The 12,670-nt window shown below is 44.7% G+C and overlaps 1 protein-coding gene across 1 annotated transcript in view; it reads left to right on the forward strand.

The window, feature by feature from the left end:
* Positions 1-2,832: 2,832 nt before the first annotated feature.
* The window catches only part of PRELID2 (PRELI domain containing 2), a 101,976-nt gene continuing 92,138 nt past the window's right edge, over positions 2,833-12,670 (forward strand). The window contains exon 1 of the mRNA XM_036241537.1: positions 2,833-2,922. Coding sequence (XP_036097430.1) covers positions 2,848-2,922 — 75 coding nt within the window. The 5' untranslated portion in view covers positions 2,833-2,847. The remainder of the gene's footprint in view (positions 2,923-12,670) is intronic.

Genomic DNA, 12,670 nt, shown 5'->3' on the forward strand with positions numbered 1-12,670 from the left:
AAATATATTTAAAAATATATGTATAAAATAAGTTTGCTGTAAGACAGTCAGTCTGCTGTGTAATGCATGCAGCTCCCTCATTCATCTCATGTTTACCACGTCTCCCGACTGCATCATTTTTCTTGTGCTTGATTTTAATCTCGTGTTGTTTTGTACCAGTTGTAGCCTAGGAGCAATAGGCTATGCCATACAGCCTAGGTGTGTGCTAGGTTATCCCGTCTAGGTCTGTGTACATAAACTCTATGATGTTTGCCCAACAAATTTGCTTAAGGAAGCATTTCTGAGAACATATCCCCATTGTTAAGTGGTAAGTGATATATGAATGCATTGGATCGAGCAATTTAGCAATTGGTGACCTTGATAAATAGTAGTTTCAGTGGAACAGCAGGAGCCCAAACTTCATGGGTTCAAGTGTTAGGCCGCTTTTCTGAGGTGCAAAAATGGAGCAGAGAACTAAAAGAGAGGTGGAGAAAGCTAGGGGTTAAGGATGGATGTTTTTAAAATGGAAGAAGTCACAGTGTACAGTATTTGTGTGCTGTTTGGAACGATCCAGTAGAGGCAAAACTGACGATGCAAGAAAGAGGAAGAGATAGTACTGAAGAGATGTCCTTGAATAAGAAAGGACAGGAAACTTTCAGTGACTTGGTATTGCTGAGCAGGGGAGAAAAGATTTCCTCGACTCTTTTAGGGTCCCTGCCTGAGTCTGAAAATTAAACTGACAAAGACATATAAACAGGAGAAAAGCATGCACATTTATTTACCATAAGTTTTATGTGACAGGGAGCCTTTATAAAGAAATAGAGATCTGTAGAAATGGTAAAGCCTTTATTTTAGGTTTGATAAAAAGTGGAAGTCTTGTAGTAGCATGATAAAGAGTATGAGGTAAATGTAGTAAACTGGGGGACACTTGGCAAGGTCTGTGTGTTCAGATTCTTCCTATGAACCTCCATCCTGGACATAAGTATGCACCTTTCCTCTGGGCATAGAGAGGGCCCTTCTCACAACCAGGTTTTATGACCTGCTGCAGGGGAGAAGGGAAGGGAAAGTCAGAACTTTCTGTTTCTGCTGTTTTCTCAGGCTCCTTCAGCTTAAAATATTCAGTATGCCAAGATGCCATATTTTGGGGTACTGTAGTTTGAACCCTGTCAGCTGGTTGTTAAGTACAGCTATTATTAAATTTTATGAATTTAAAATCAGATAAACTATATTTAAAAAGATAATAGATATTCAAAACTCATCCCTTCCTAATTATGTTACTACCTTTAACATTATCTATGTGCTTGTGGTTATGTGTCTTGTATGTGGATGGTGGAAATGACACACAATGGTGCACTCCTGTGCTAATCTTGCCAATGCCATGCTTAGTGACATCACGCTGGCAGTCTGAAATTGGCCACAGTGGGAGTATTTACACCACAGAAATTGTAAGCACCAGAAATCAGGGCTGAGAGCTGTTTGTTTACCACTTGCCAGCCCATCGCTGGACAAATGGAGAGACTGGCCCTCAGTTAAGTGCTGACAGTTCATCTAGAACAGGGGAGAAGGCGGGGTATTTGGACAGGTGAGTAGATAGATTCTGCAGAGAGAGGTTTTGTATTTACTGAGTGAAAAAGGAAGCAAAGTAATCACCGAGGAATAAGACTGGGAAGGGAGGTGGCGGAGGTGGGAGGAGTGTGGGGCCCTAAGTGGGTTAGACATCTATTGTTTTTATCCAGCACCATTTAAAAGCCCCTTGAGGTTAGTGGTTTTAAGTTCAAAAGAGACCTGGTAAGAGTGGGTGGACATTTCCCCCATCCCAGGTCTTGTTCAGCAGCTTGGGTGAAGCAGTGAGCCACAGCACAGCTGGATTGTATCCAAGGCTAGGGTTTTGCTGGACCAGTGTGACATGTATGCAAGGGGCAAGTGAGATGATACAATTATAAATGTAAAAGTCACCACCTCACAGACCTTCGTTATTCACTCTAGCTAACATCATGCCCTGCCTGCCCCCTGTAACTTTAATCCATTATCCTATTGATTTTATTTCCTTCATTGGATGTTAAGTCACCAGGTTTACCATCCTGCTGATTGTGCTTTATACACCACTGGATCCAGTGCCTAGCACAGTGCTTGGTACACAGCAAGTGTTCAGTAAGTAACACGCTGAATAACTTACTTAATGAATGGAGTCATTTGCTCCTTCTAAAGTCTGCACAGAGTGATGAATACTCAAAATTATTTTTTGTACTCCTTTGTTGCTTGCTCCGTGGTGTTCAATCTTTAAGGCATAGGGATTTTGGAAGCCAGCTACGCTAAGCCCCAGTTCTAGGTGAAATAGGTAATTTTTACCCTATTTGAGACAACCTCCAGCCTGGGAGGCAGCCTCCCGAGTACTGTGGGTGACGCCGCTGTGTAGCCTCGGTCTCAGGTATTCAACACGGAGGGAGGTAACATTCCAACTCCTAAGTTTGGGGTGGGTAGTTACCGCATTTACTCCTTTTTCAGAGTCGCCAACGGCCGCTTGAGGCTTACTCTATGGCTCAGAAGCGGTGATGACAGAAGGACGAGTCCCAAAGTCCAAGACCCCGAAGCAGGCAAGCCAGCTCCGGGGAGAAGCTTCGGTCTGCAGGCCGGGCGCCCCCGGCGGAGACGGCCCCGCCGCCGGCTCCGGGTGTGGGGCCGCCGCCCACACAGGACGTTGGCGGAAGAGGGCGGGGCTGACCGCTTGTCTGTTTCTCTGAGTGGACAATAAAGTTTCCAAAGTTTGAAAAAGGAGAATGAAAACCCCACGCCCCTTTGGCCGCCGGCCTGTGGGCGCCTGCGGTCAGGGCGGACTGGGCCCGAGCTGGCGGAGGTGTGGCGCCGGGAATGGGGGTCACCGTGGACGTGCGCTGGGTGTACAGGTATCCCTTCGAGCAGGTGGTCGCCAGCTTCCTCCGCAAGGTACCCGCTCTGGTCCGCCCGCTCGCGTTCTCCCGCGCTTCTCGGCCCCGCCCGCTGTCTGCACCCAGGGGCCGCTGTCTCCCCCGTGGCCCTTCCCCTCTCGTCTTCTCTAGTCCCCTCGGGTCCCCCTTCCCCTCTTCTCCCTTCTCCCCTCCGGTGCCCCCCCTCCCGCGTCAGTCCGCACTCACCCTCCCCTTCTCCAGCTGTGGTTTCGCCACTGGATAAACTGGCGAGGGTGGAGGTGCATTTCCTCGAAGGCTCCCCCTCTGGCCGAGGGAAAGGCTGCGTATTTGGCCTCATGTTCACACACTGCTCCTGGTGCGGAGAGAGGCTGGTGGGAGAGGCTGGAAACCCGAGCTCTGGAGCCCTTTTGGTGTGTGTGACTTCTGGATCTTCCCAGGCCAGCAGGGACCCCGTAAGAGCTAGAGGGGCCATTGAGGCCTCATCTCAGTTTCCTCTGCATTCTTTTTATGGCCTCCCCACTGTCTCTTTCATTGCACAGCTGTGGGACTTTGGGCAGATTGCCTACCCTCCCTGTGCCTTAGTTTTGTAATCTGTGAAATGGGGAAAACAGTAGGATCAACCCAAAGGGTCAGCTGTGAGGAATCAAGTGAGATCATTCATGTAAAGTGTTATCACAGTGACTGATGCTTATTAGTAAGGCCTCTAAAATGTTGTTGTTTGTGCCCCTATAACTGAGAACCCTAGCCTCAGTACTCAGTGGCCCTCTTTGTCCCAAGGGCTCGTCCTAGGACTGTGGCTCCTGGCATTTGGAGAATGGGAAATTTCTTTGAAAAATCAGAAGCATCGAGGCCAGGGAGGTGGGGCTCCTGGACGCTATCTAATCTGGCCTCGCCTTTAGTTAGTTCACTTGATAACCTTGGTCAAAGGTCATTTTCTCTGCCGGCCTCAGTATCTGCCTCTAAGCTGAGTGTTGTACCAGTGATCTTTTAGGTTTCCCTTCAGCTTTCACATTCCAAAGCAAGATTTCATGAGTGTACATCAAGCAGCAGCCACCTGGCGGTGGGCTCCATGTGCTACTTGGAAGCAAAACTGAGGGAGATGCTGGGGAGGACAGTGGTATTGTTTAGTGATAGGACCTGACTTTTATTAGGGGAGATGATGACATTGGAAAGTCTTTCTGGATTGTCCTCATCAAGAGGTGCTTCCTGCCTTGTCAGAACTGGAGGGTCACTTTGGGCCTTACTGACCATTTTCTACAGTGTTGGATAGTTACTTCTCCACGTGTTCTTTTTCCTCATTAGATTCTAAGCTTCTTCAGGGTGGGACTCACTCCTGCAGAAGCACATAGTACAGTGCCAAGCTCACAGTTAAAGTACTTGGCACAGGTCAAGATTCTGGGCTAAACGTTGTTTTGTTTGTTTTTCATTCAATAGGTGTTTAGAAATAGTCTGTGTGCTGGGCTCTGTGGAGCTTATGGTCTCTCGTGGATGTGAGTGACATTAATAAATGATCAACAAATGAACACAGTTTCAATTCATGATGTGTATTTATACAGGGAAAGTTCATGGCGCTGTGTCTGAATACAGCAGGGAGGCCTGCTGAAGTCCTGATAGCCATTAGGAAAGGCTTCTTCGAAATTGTGGCGTTTGTGAAATAATGGCTGAAGCATGAATAGGAATTTTCTAGGCAAGAAGGGAGAGGGGAGGAAGTACTTTTATACACAGTCAGGTTTACTTCTTCCAGCAGCTGCAGGAAGTAATTATGGTTTACTTCCACTTCACCATTTGGAGAAACTGAGGTTTGGAGAAGTTTCAGCAACTTCTCCAGAGCTAGCAGGTGGGAGAGCCAGGATTTCAACACATCTGAATCCACAGCCTACACCACGAATCACCAGGCTGTGCTGCCTTGTACCTAATAACACAGATGATTAAAGTATCCCAGGGGATTGGTTTCAGGACTTGCTCCCTCAGATACCAAAATCCTCAGATGCTCAAGTCTCTTATATAAAACGATGTAGCATTTGCACATAGCATATAGGCTATGGTAGGTCATACCTTTACATTACTTTATTTGTGTGGATTCAGTGTAGTGCCCATTGTGTAGCAAATTCAAGTTTTGCTTATTGGAACTTTCTGGATTTTTACCCCCCCCAACTATTTTCAATCCATGGTTGGTTGGATCCAGAGGACCGATTGTATTAAGGGAGTAAAATGTTTCAGAATCAACTATCTGTTGCAGTGTAACAAATCATCCCTGTTACTTAGTGGCTTAAATCAATGATAGAATTTCTATTGATTGATTGATTGATTGATTTTTAAGAGAGAGAGAGAGATAGAAACATCGATGAGAGAGAGAAGCATTGATTGGCTGCCTCCTGCATGCCCCCTACTGGGGATCAAGCATGAAGCCCGGGCATGTGCTCTAATTGGGACCTCTCAGTCCATGGGACAATGTTCAACCCACTGAGCCACACTGGCTGGGCTCAGTGATATAATTTTAATGCCTGTGATTTTATGGTTGACTGGGCTCAGCTGGGAGGTTTTTGTGTGCCATGTGTTGTAAGCTGAGGTCACCTATATATCAAAATGCATTCAGTTAGGGTCTGGAAGGATTTTTATAAAATACTTAGCCAAGTGCGGCACATAGTAAATAAAGACTGAGGAGGACATTTGGAAGGGAGGGGTAGGTAAAGGGAAGGAGAACATTTGCAGAAAAGGCCGAGTGATGGGGCAGTGTTAACACTATGGACAACACTACATTTCCATTTTGTCTGTTCAAAAGCTGTCTTCACAGATCCCTGGGAGGGCTCTGTGACCATTTCTGAGATATCAGTGAATCCAATGGCTGTGAGAATGCTCATCTTACATTATTTTAAGCTATTGGTGCTGAGAACAGCACCAGGGGTTTGACCAGTGATTAGACCAGTGGGGTCAGACCAGACCTGGGTTCAGCAACCTTGGTGCTTGAGTGATGGCTAGGAAAGAATTCAGAGCTTAGCTAAAAAAGAAAGTTTATGCAGAGAATCACAGAGCTTAGGAGAGAGAAGGGTAACCTAACCTGCCTGAGAGAGAAGAGGCGAGGTGGGGAGGGAAGGGTGCAGGTGTGCTCACATTCCTGGAGGGAGAGCACTCTGTCCTCTGTCCTAAGGGCTTTCGAGGGTGGGGATTTTAGGGGTGGTCCCAGGGGAGGATCCCAGTAACAGATTTCCAGGTGTGTCCTTTCAGGGTCATGGTCTCTACTGATTGGTTGGTGCCAGGGCAGGGGGTCATTAGTGCTGAAGTCACCCATGGCATTGTTGGTTTCGGTGCTTTTCTGGGCCTTGAGCTAAAATGCAACTGAGGCCTAGGTGGATTTGTTGCAAGTCAGAACCTCATTGTCCTGGGGGCCTTCATGCTTAAGGGCTGTTCTCTGGCCCCCTTGTCTAACCTGCATGACTAGCAACATTCCAGGGGAGGAAAGATCAGTGGAGGGCTCTAGCTGAGTGACCAGTGATATGAAAGGTCAGAAGGCCCAAAACACATGACCAGCAATAGGCTAGGGGAGGAAAGATTACCCTGGGGGCGAGGTCCTTGTTTCCCCAGTTTTGCCCATTGCCAGGTCCCGGGGCTTTCCGCCCTGGTGACTTTCTGTACTTGGCCCATCACCTTCCCTCTTCTCTTATCTGTCTGACTGCCCACCACAAAGCCACAAACCAAGTCAGTAGACCTGGCTTCCAGTCATTGTGCTGTGCTCCTTAGAAGCAGGTTTTGGGTGGCCTTGGGCCACAGTTTCCACCAGCCTATGCAGTGCTCTTGTGCCAATTAAAAAGAGGCTTCCTTCACCTAGGGTTCTGTTCCACAAGCTCACAGTAAACGGGCCTTGAGGAGAGTCAATGGGCCGTATATGCAAATTAGAAAAAGGTGCTTTCTCCTTTAGGTGGCTGTAGCCCTGTGCCCAAGGGAGCCCTTGTGCAGTGAGCAACATGCTCACCCAGGTGAGGCAACCTCAGTACCCCACCTGTCTCCCAGGGTTGTTGGGAGGATCAAATGTGTAACAGTTTGACAGGCATAAGCTTTTTATAAGTCTCAAAGTAGTAAGAATCATCTTTCTGGCAAAGTGTACTTTTCTTTTTCTTTTAGTCTTCATGTAGTGTTTTCAAAGGAAAGCACTTGGCAGCAGGGACAATCATATGAGGATCTCTGGGAAGCCTTGAATCCGACTTTGCACAGTGGTGCGTTTGAAGGCTCTTCAGCACCGAGGAGGTTCTGTTTTAAATAGAGCCTACTGATGTGTGGCTTTTGGTATGTTAGGACTTGCCTTCCAAGTTATAATATACTACTATTTTTAAAACACGAGAAATGCTTGCTCTTTTTATACCTGCCTGTTGGGTACCACAGGCAAAATATTAGCTATATGCTTTCAAAGCTAAGTGGCACCTTGAAAACAAATAGCACAATACTGTTTGTTCCTGAAGTGTGCATAGTGTTTCTCAATGAACTTTGTGGAGGAATTCTGTGAAACTCAAACTGCTTTATTCATCCAATGCTAAGCTGTGCTTTCCATGAACTAAGTGTCAATGCACTTGGCAGTGTACATTGTTTCTTTTCTTTGTGTGACAAAGTGAACACAAAGTTGTGTAGATGAACCTAGCAGTCTAGAAGCTCACTCATCTCTCCGAGACATGGGCCTGTCTGTTTAATGGACTTATCTCTTATGAGCTGGATTCAGAGACTTCTTTAATTTCATATACCTGAACTTTAAAGTCATTAAAAAGGACCCAGAGAGCCATTGTGTTGACTGGATTTTCTTGTTTATTCTCAAACGAGGCCAGAGAAGTTACAGTTTTTCTTACCATAGAGTTCAGGTTGATTTTCTTTTTATGTTATAGGCCAAAAAGTCGTTGTGAATAGAGCATAAGCTTCATGGGCAGAGATTTTGTCATTTGTTCTTCATGTATCCCAAGTACCCAAAGAGATGGTGCAACACAGTAGGTACTCAACAAATTTTTGTTAAATGAATGAATGAAATACACTTTTCTGGGATTTAGCCTTATATCATTTTACACCAAGTCTGTGGGATTCAGTAACATGGCCTTACTTTGTGGACTGTAATAAAATGGACAGATTAAAATAATTTCTTTGCTTCAATACAGTGGCCTTGGGTTTTATTTATTCTAGCCAGGAGTCTGATATGGTGAACCGAATGGTTTGAGTGTTTTCCCTTAAACTCATAAAGGGGATTTATGAATGGCTATTTCCATTTAGAGTAGAAAGTTGATTAGGTAACTAATAACATTTCCATTTCTGATCCTCTCTCTTTCCCCTTGCAAGTCTGGAATATCTCCCTTTGCATAGTTCTTGAAATATCTGGGTTTAACCCACATTTCCAAAATAAATGATATGACAAATGATAGCCCTAGTTTAACATAGTGGTTGTTTATCTTTTGGCTCACACTGTAATAGTGTTTCTTCCCTTTTACCTTCCTATCCTCGGCTTTGCTAGAAGACTAGGCACGACATTGAGGAAAACAGTGCAGACATTGGGCGCTCACATCAGATGGGAGTCTGGAGTGCTTCTAGCTGTGTGAGTTTAGGCAAGCCAGTTCATTTTTCTATGCCTCAGTTTGCAAAATAAGAAGAATAATTGTCTGGATTTGGGGGAACTAAATTGGATAATGTACATAGTTGCATTAATATAGGTAGCTTAATGTTGGCACATAGTAGGTGTACCATAGTAGGGTCGGGGACAAACTGCAATCGAGGTACGTGCCCCTAGCGGGAACCGAACCCGGGTCTCTCCGGACCTCAGGCGGACGCTCCAACCACTGAGCCAAACCAGCCAGGGCACTCATTTTTTTTTTTTACTTATATTTATTGCCTGACTGGTGTGGCTAGGTGGCTGAGTGTTGACCCATGTACCAAGAGGTCACTGGTTTGATTTTGGGTCAGAGCACATGCCCGGGTTGTGGACCAAATCACCACTGTGTGGCATGCAGGAGGCGCCAGTCGATGTTCTTTCTCATCGAAGTTTCTATCTCTCTCTCCTTTCTTCCTCTCTAAAATCAACACAGAAAAGAAGAACTTTAAACTTACCTTTATTCTTGACTGTATTACAGATGTCCTCCCTTTTACCCCCATTGACCCCCTCCTCCCCATTCCCACCCCCCTTCTGCTTTTCCCACCCTATTGTTTGTGACCTTTGGTTATGCGTATGTGAATAGAAGTTCTTTGGTTTATCTCTTCTTGCCCTCCCTTCCCCCTTCCCTTTGAGATTCCTCAGTCTAGCAACCAGTTTGTACTTCTTAATTCCCTCATCTTCTTCACCCACCCCCTAACACTCTCCCATTTGGCAAGCAAGAAAAAGTTCTCTGCATCAATGAGTCTGTTTCTGTTTTGCTTGCTCATTTTGTTTGTAGATTCAGTTGTTGATAGATATGTATTTATTGCCATTTTATTGTTCGTAGTTTTGTTCTCCTTCAAGAGGATCTTTCAACATTTTATATAATACTGGTTTGGTAGTGATGAACTCCTTTAGCTTTTTCTTGTCTGAGAAACTCTTTATAAGGCCATTGATTCTAAATAATAGCTTTGCAGGATAGGGTAATCTTGATTGTAGGTCCTTGCATTTCATCACTTTAAATATTTCTTGCCTGCAAAGTTTCTTTTGAGAAATCAGCTCACATTCTTAATGGGAGCTCCTTTGTAGGTAACTAACTGCTTTTCTCTTGCTGCTTTTAAGATTCTCTCTTTGTCTTTAACCTTTTGTATTTTGTTGATGATGTGTCTTGGCGTGGACCTCTTTGGGTTCATCTTGTTTGGGACTCTCTGTGTTTCCTGAAGTTGTATGTCTGTTTTCTTCACTAAGTTAGGGACATATTCTTCCATTATTTTTCCAAATAGGTTTTCAATTTCTTGCTCGCTCTTATGTCCTTCTGGCACTCCCATAATGTGAATGTTGGTACGCTTGAAGTTGTCCCAGAACCTCCTTATACTATCCTCATTTTTTTAAAATTTTTTAATTCTTTTTTCTTTTGCTGTTCTGATTGGGTGTTTTCTGCTTCCTTATATTCCATTTTGATGGTTTGCTTCTTGGCTTCACCTACTCTACTATTAATTCCCTGTAAATTATTTTTTATTTCAGTTAGTGCATCCCTGTAAATTATTTTTTATTTCAGTTAGTGCATCCTTCATTTTTGACTGGTCCATTATTATGTTGTTGATTTTCTCTCTAAGTTCCTTGGAGGTCTCCTTAAGTTCCTTGATGGTCTCCTTAAGTTCCTTGAAGGTTTCAGTAAGTTCCTGGAGCATTTTATAAGCAGTGTTTTGAACTCTGAATCTGATTGATTGTTTATCTCTATTTTGTTTAGTTTTTTTCCTAGAATTTTGTTCTGTTCTTTCACTTGGGACATGTTTCTCTGTCTCCTCATTTTGGCTGCTTCCCTGTGTTTGTTTCTATGTATTATGTAGATTTGTTATGTTTCCTAGGCTTCTTAGGGTGACCTATCATAGTAGGTGTCCTGTAGGGTCCAGTGGTACAGCCTCCCTGATCACCCCAGCTGGGCTCTCGAAGTGCACCTCTAGTATGGACTGTACACTCTTTTGTTGTAATTGAGTCTTGATTGCTGTCGGCACATCAATGGGAGGCATTTACTCAGGCTGATCAGATGTGAGGACTGGCTGTGACCACTGACCACTGGCCTGTGACTCCAATGGAGGATCAGTGGTGTAGGGGCTTAACACACAGAGCAAGACTTACTTCATCAGAGTTCTGGTACCCACTGAGTCCACTCATTGAGTGTGTCACTTTTGGAGGTGGTTGGGTGGTGGTGCTTTGAGGTGGTCTAAAGCTGTCCACTGGGTATGCTGGCTCTGGGGCAAGGTCAGCCACTGCCTGTGTTCTATTGCTACAAAGTGATCTGCCAATGGATGCTTCTTTTGCTGGGCTTGGAGGTGCCCAAAAAGCCAAGTTGTGAACCAAGGCTGGCTGCTTCTAATGCCAGGCCTGGGGCCACTTAATGAGAGGTATGGTGCTCGCTGAGACCAGATGCTGCTTGTTTGAGAGATTTTAGGAAACTCTGAAGCAGGATCCAAGACAGGCCAATCTTAGGGAAAAGCCTGTGGAAACAGCTTAGGTGGGCCCAAAAGTTGGGTGGGACAGGGCCTCAGGGAATCACCAGGGTAGGCCAGACAGTGTGAGCCAGGTTCCTGGAGTCCCAGGTATGGTGGCCACCTGCTGCCCTGGGAAAGGGCTCACCGAAGGATCAATGGCCTCTGACAGCACATTTGTCCAGGAGAAAGCGGCCTCTGCAGCCCTTGTCCTGAGGGCAAACAGCTCAGTCTTTCCAGTATGTCTCTCATCCTTTTCAAAGTATGTCTCTCATGCCTTTCAAGTTGCCTCCCCACACTGGAGCTCAGAGGGTGTGAGTCCCAGTAAATCCTTTGGGGGCCCTTTAAGAGGAGCTGCCTGGGGCTCCAGCAGCCTCAGCCTCCCTCTGCCTCAATTCCTGTTGGTGTTTACAGCCAGAAGTTATGGGGGCTTCTCTCCTGGCACTGGAACCCTGAGCCGGGGGGCCTCATGTGGGATGGGGACCCTTTGCTCCTCAGGGAGGACCTTCACAGAGGAGGTGTCCCTCCTGATTTTTATCTACTATGTGTGTGTGACCAGCCCATCTTCCTACCAGTCTCCTTGTGGCTTCTTGTTTAGTTTCATAGTTGGACTTTTGTCCAGCTTGATTTTAGGCGGTTTTGAATGATGGTTGCTCTGTAGTTTAGTTGTAATTTTGATCTGGTTGTGAGAGGAGGCAGGTGCTGCGTTTACCTGTGCCGCCCTGGTGACCGGAAGTCTCTCTCTGGTGTTCTTACCTCTCTGGTGCGGTGCTCCAGGCAGTGCTCGTGGGGAGGGACGCGGCCGAGGCTTTGCTGCGTTTTCACAAATTCTGACTTGCTAACATGCAAGCTTGGGAGGTTTTACTCCAGGAAAGTAAGAAATATCTTCCAATAATTTTAAAATCATCATTTAAATATATTTGGATTGCATTAGTATACTTAATGACACATCACAGTTAATTGCAAGATAAAGACTGAAGCCTTGAAACTAAGTTTTCAAAAATGTTGATTTTTCTTTAGTAGCAAAACCAGCTACTATGTACTGGGGACTTGCACAGTGTCGGATGTTATACTTTACATAAAATTACTTCTTTTAATTCCTATGGCAACCTTGAGGTAGGTATTTTTGTCTAATTTTACAGATGAAGAAACTATGTCAGACAGATTAAAGTAATTTTCCCAAGACTCCCACAAATGGGCTTTAAACTTCGGTCTCTTAGATTCTAAAACTTATTCTGTTTTAATACTTTGTGCCTTTATTTTGTGTTTTATTTTTTAACTTTTAATTTAGAAATAATTTGACTTATAAAATATTGCAAAAACAGCAAAGAATTCCAGTACACTCTTTACTCAGCTTCCCCAATCCACTGTATAATTGTTAAAACCGTGGAAATAACATTGATACAATGTTAGCTAATCTGTAACCTTGTTCAAAATTAGTCAGTTATCCACTAATATTGTTTTTGCAGAATAGGAACCAAATCCACACTGCATTTAGCTATCATGTTTTAGTCTCCTCCAACATGGGAGAGTTCATCAGTTTTTCTTTGACTTTTCAGACCATGACACTTTCTAAGAGAACTGGTCAGTTATTTTAGAGACTTTGATTGTATCTTTATTCTTTGGGTTTATGTATGCATTTAATGTTGAGATAAGAGGATTTTTTTCCTTTGTGTCACAATTATAAATGGTGCATGTCA

The sequence above is a fragment of the Molossus molossus genome, unplaced genomic scaffold (assembly GCF_014108415.1).
Source record: "Molossus molossus isolate mMolMol1 unplaced genomic scaffold, mMolMol1.p scaffold_m16_p_4, whole genome shotgun sequence".
Lineage (NCBI taxonomy): Eukaryota > Metazoa > Chordata > Mammalia > Chiroptera > Molossidae > Molossus > Molossus molossus.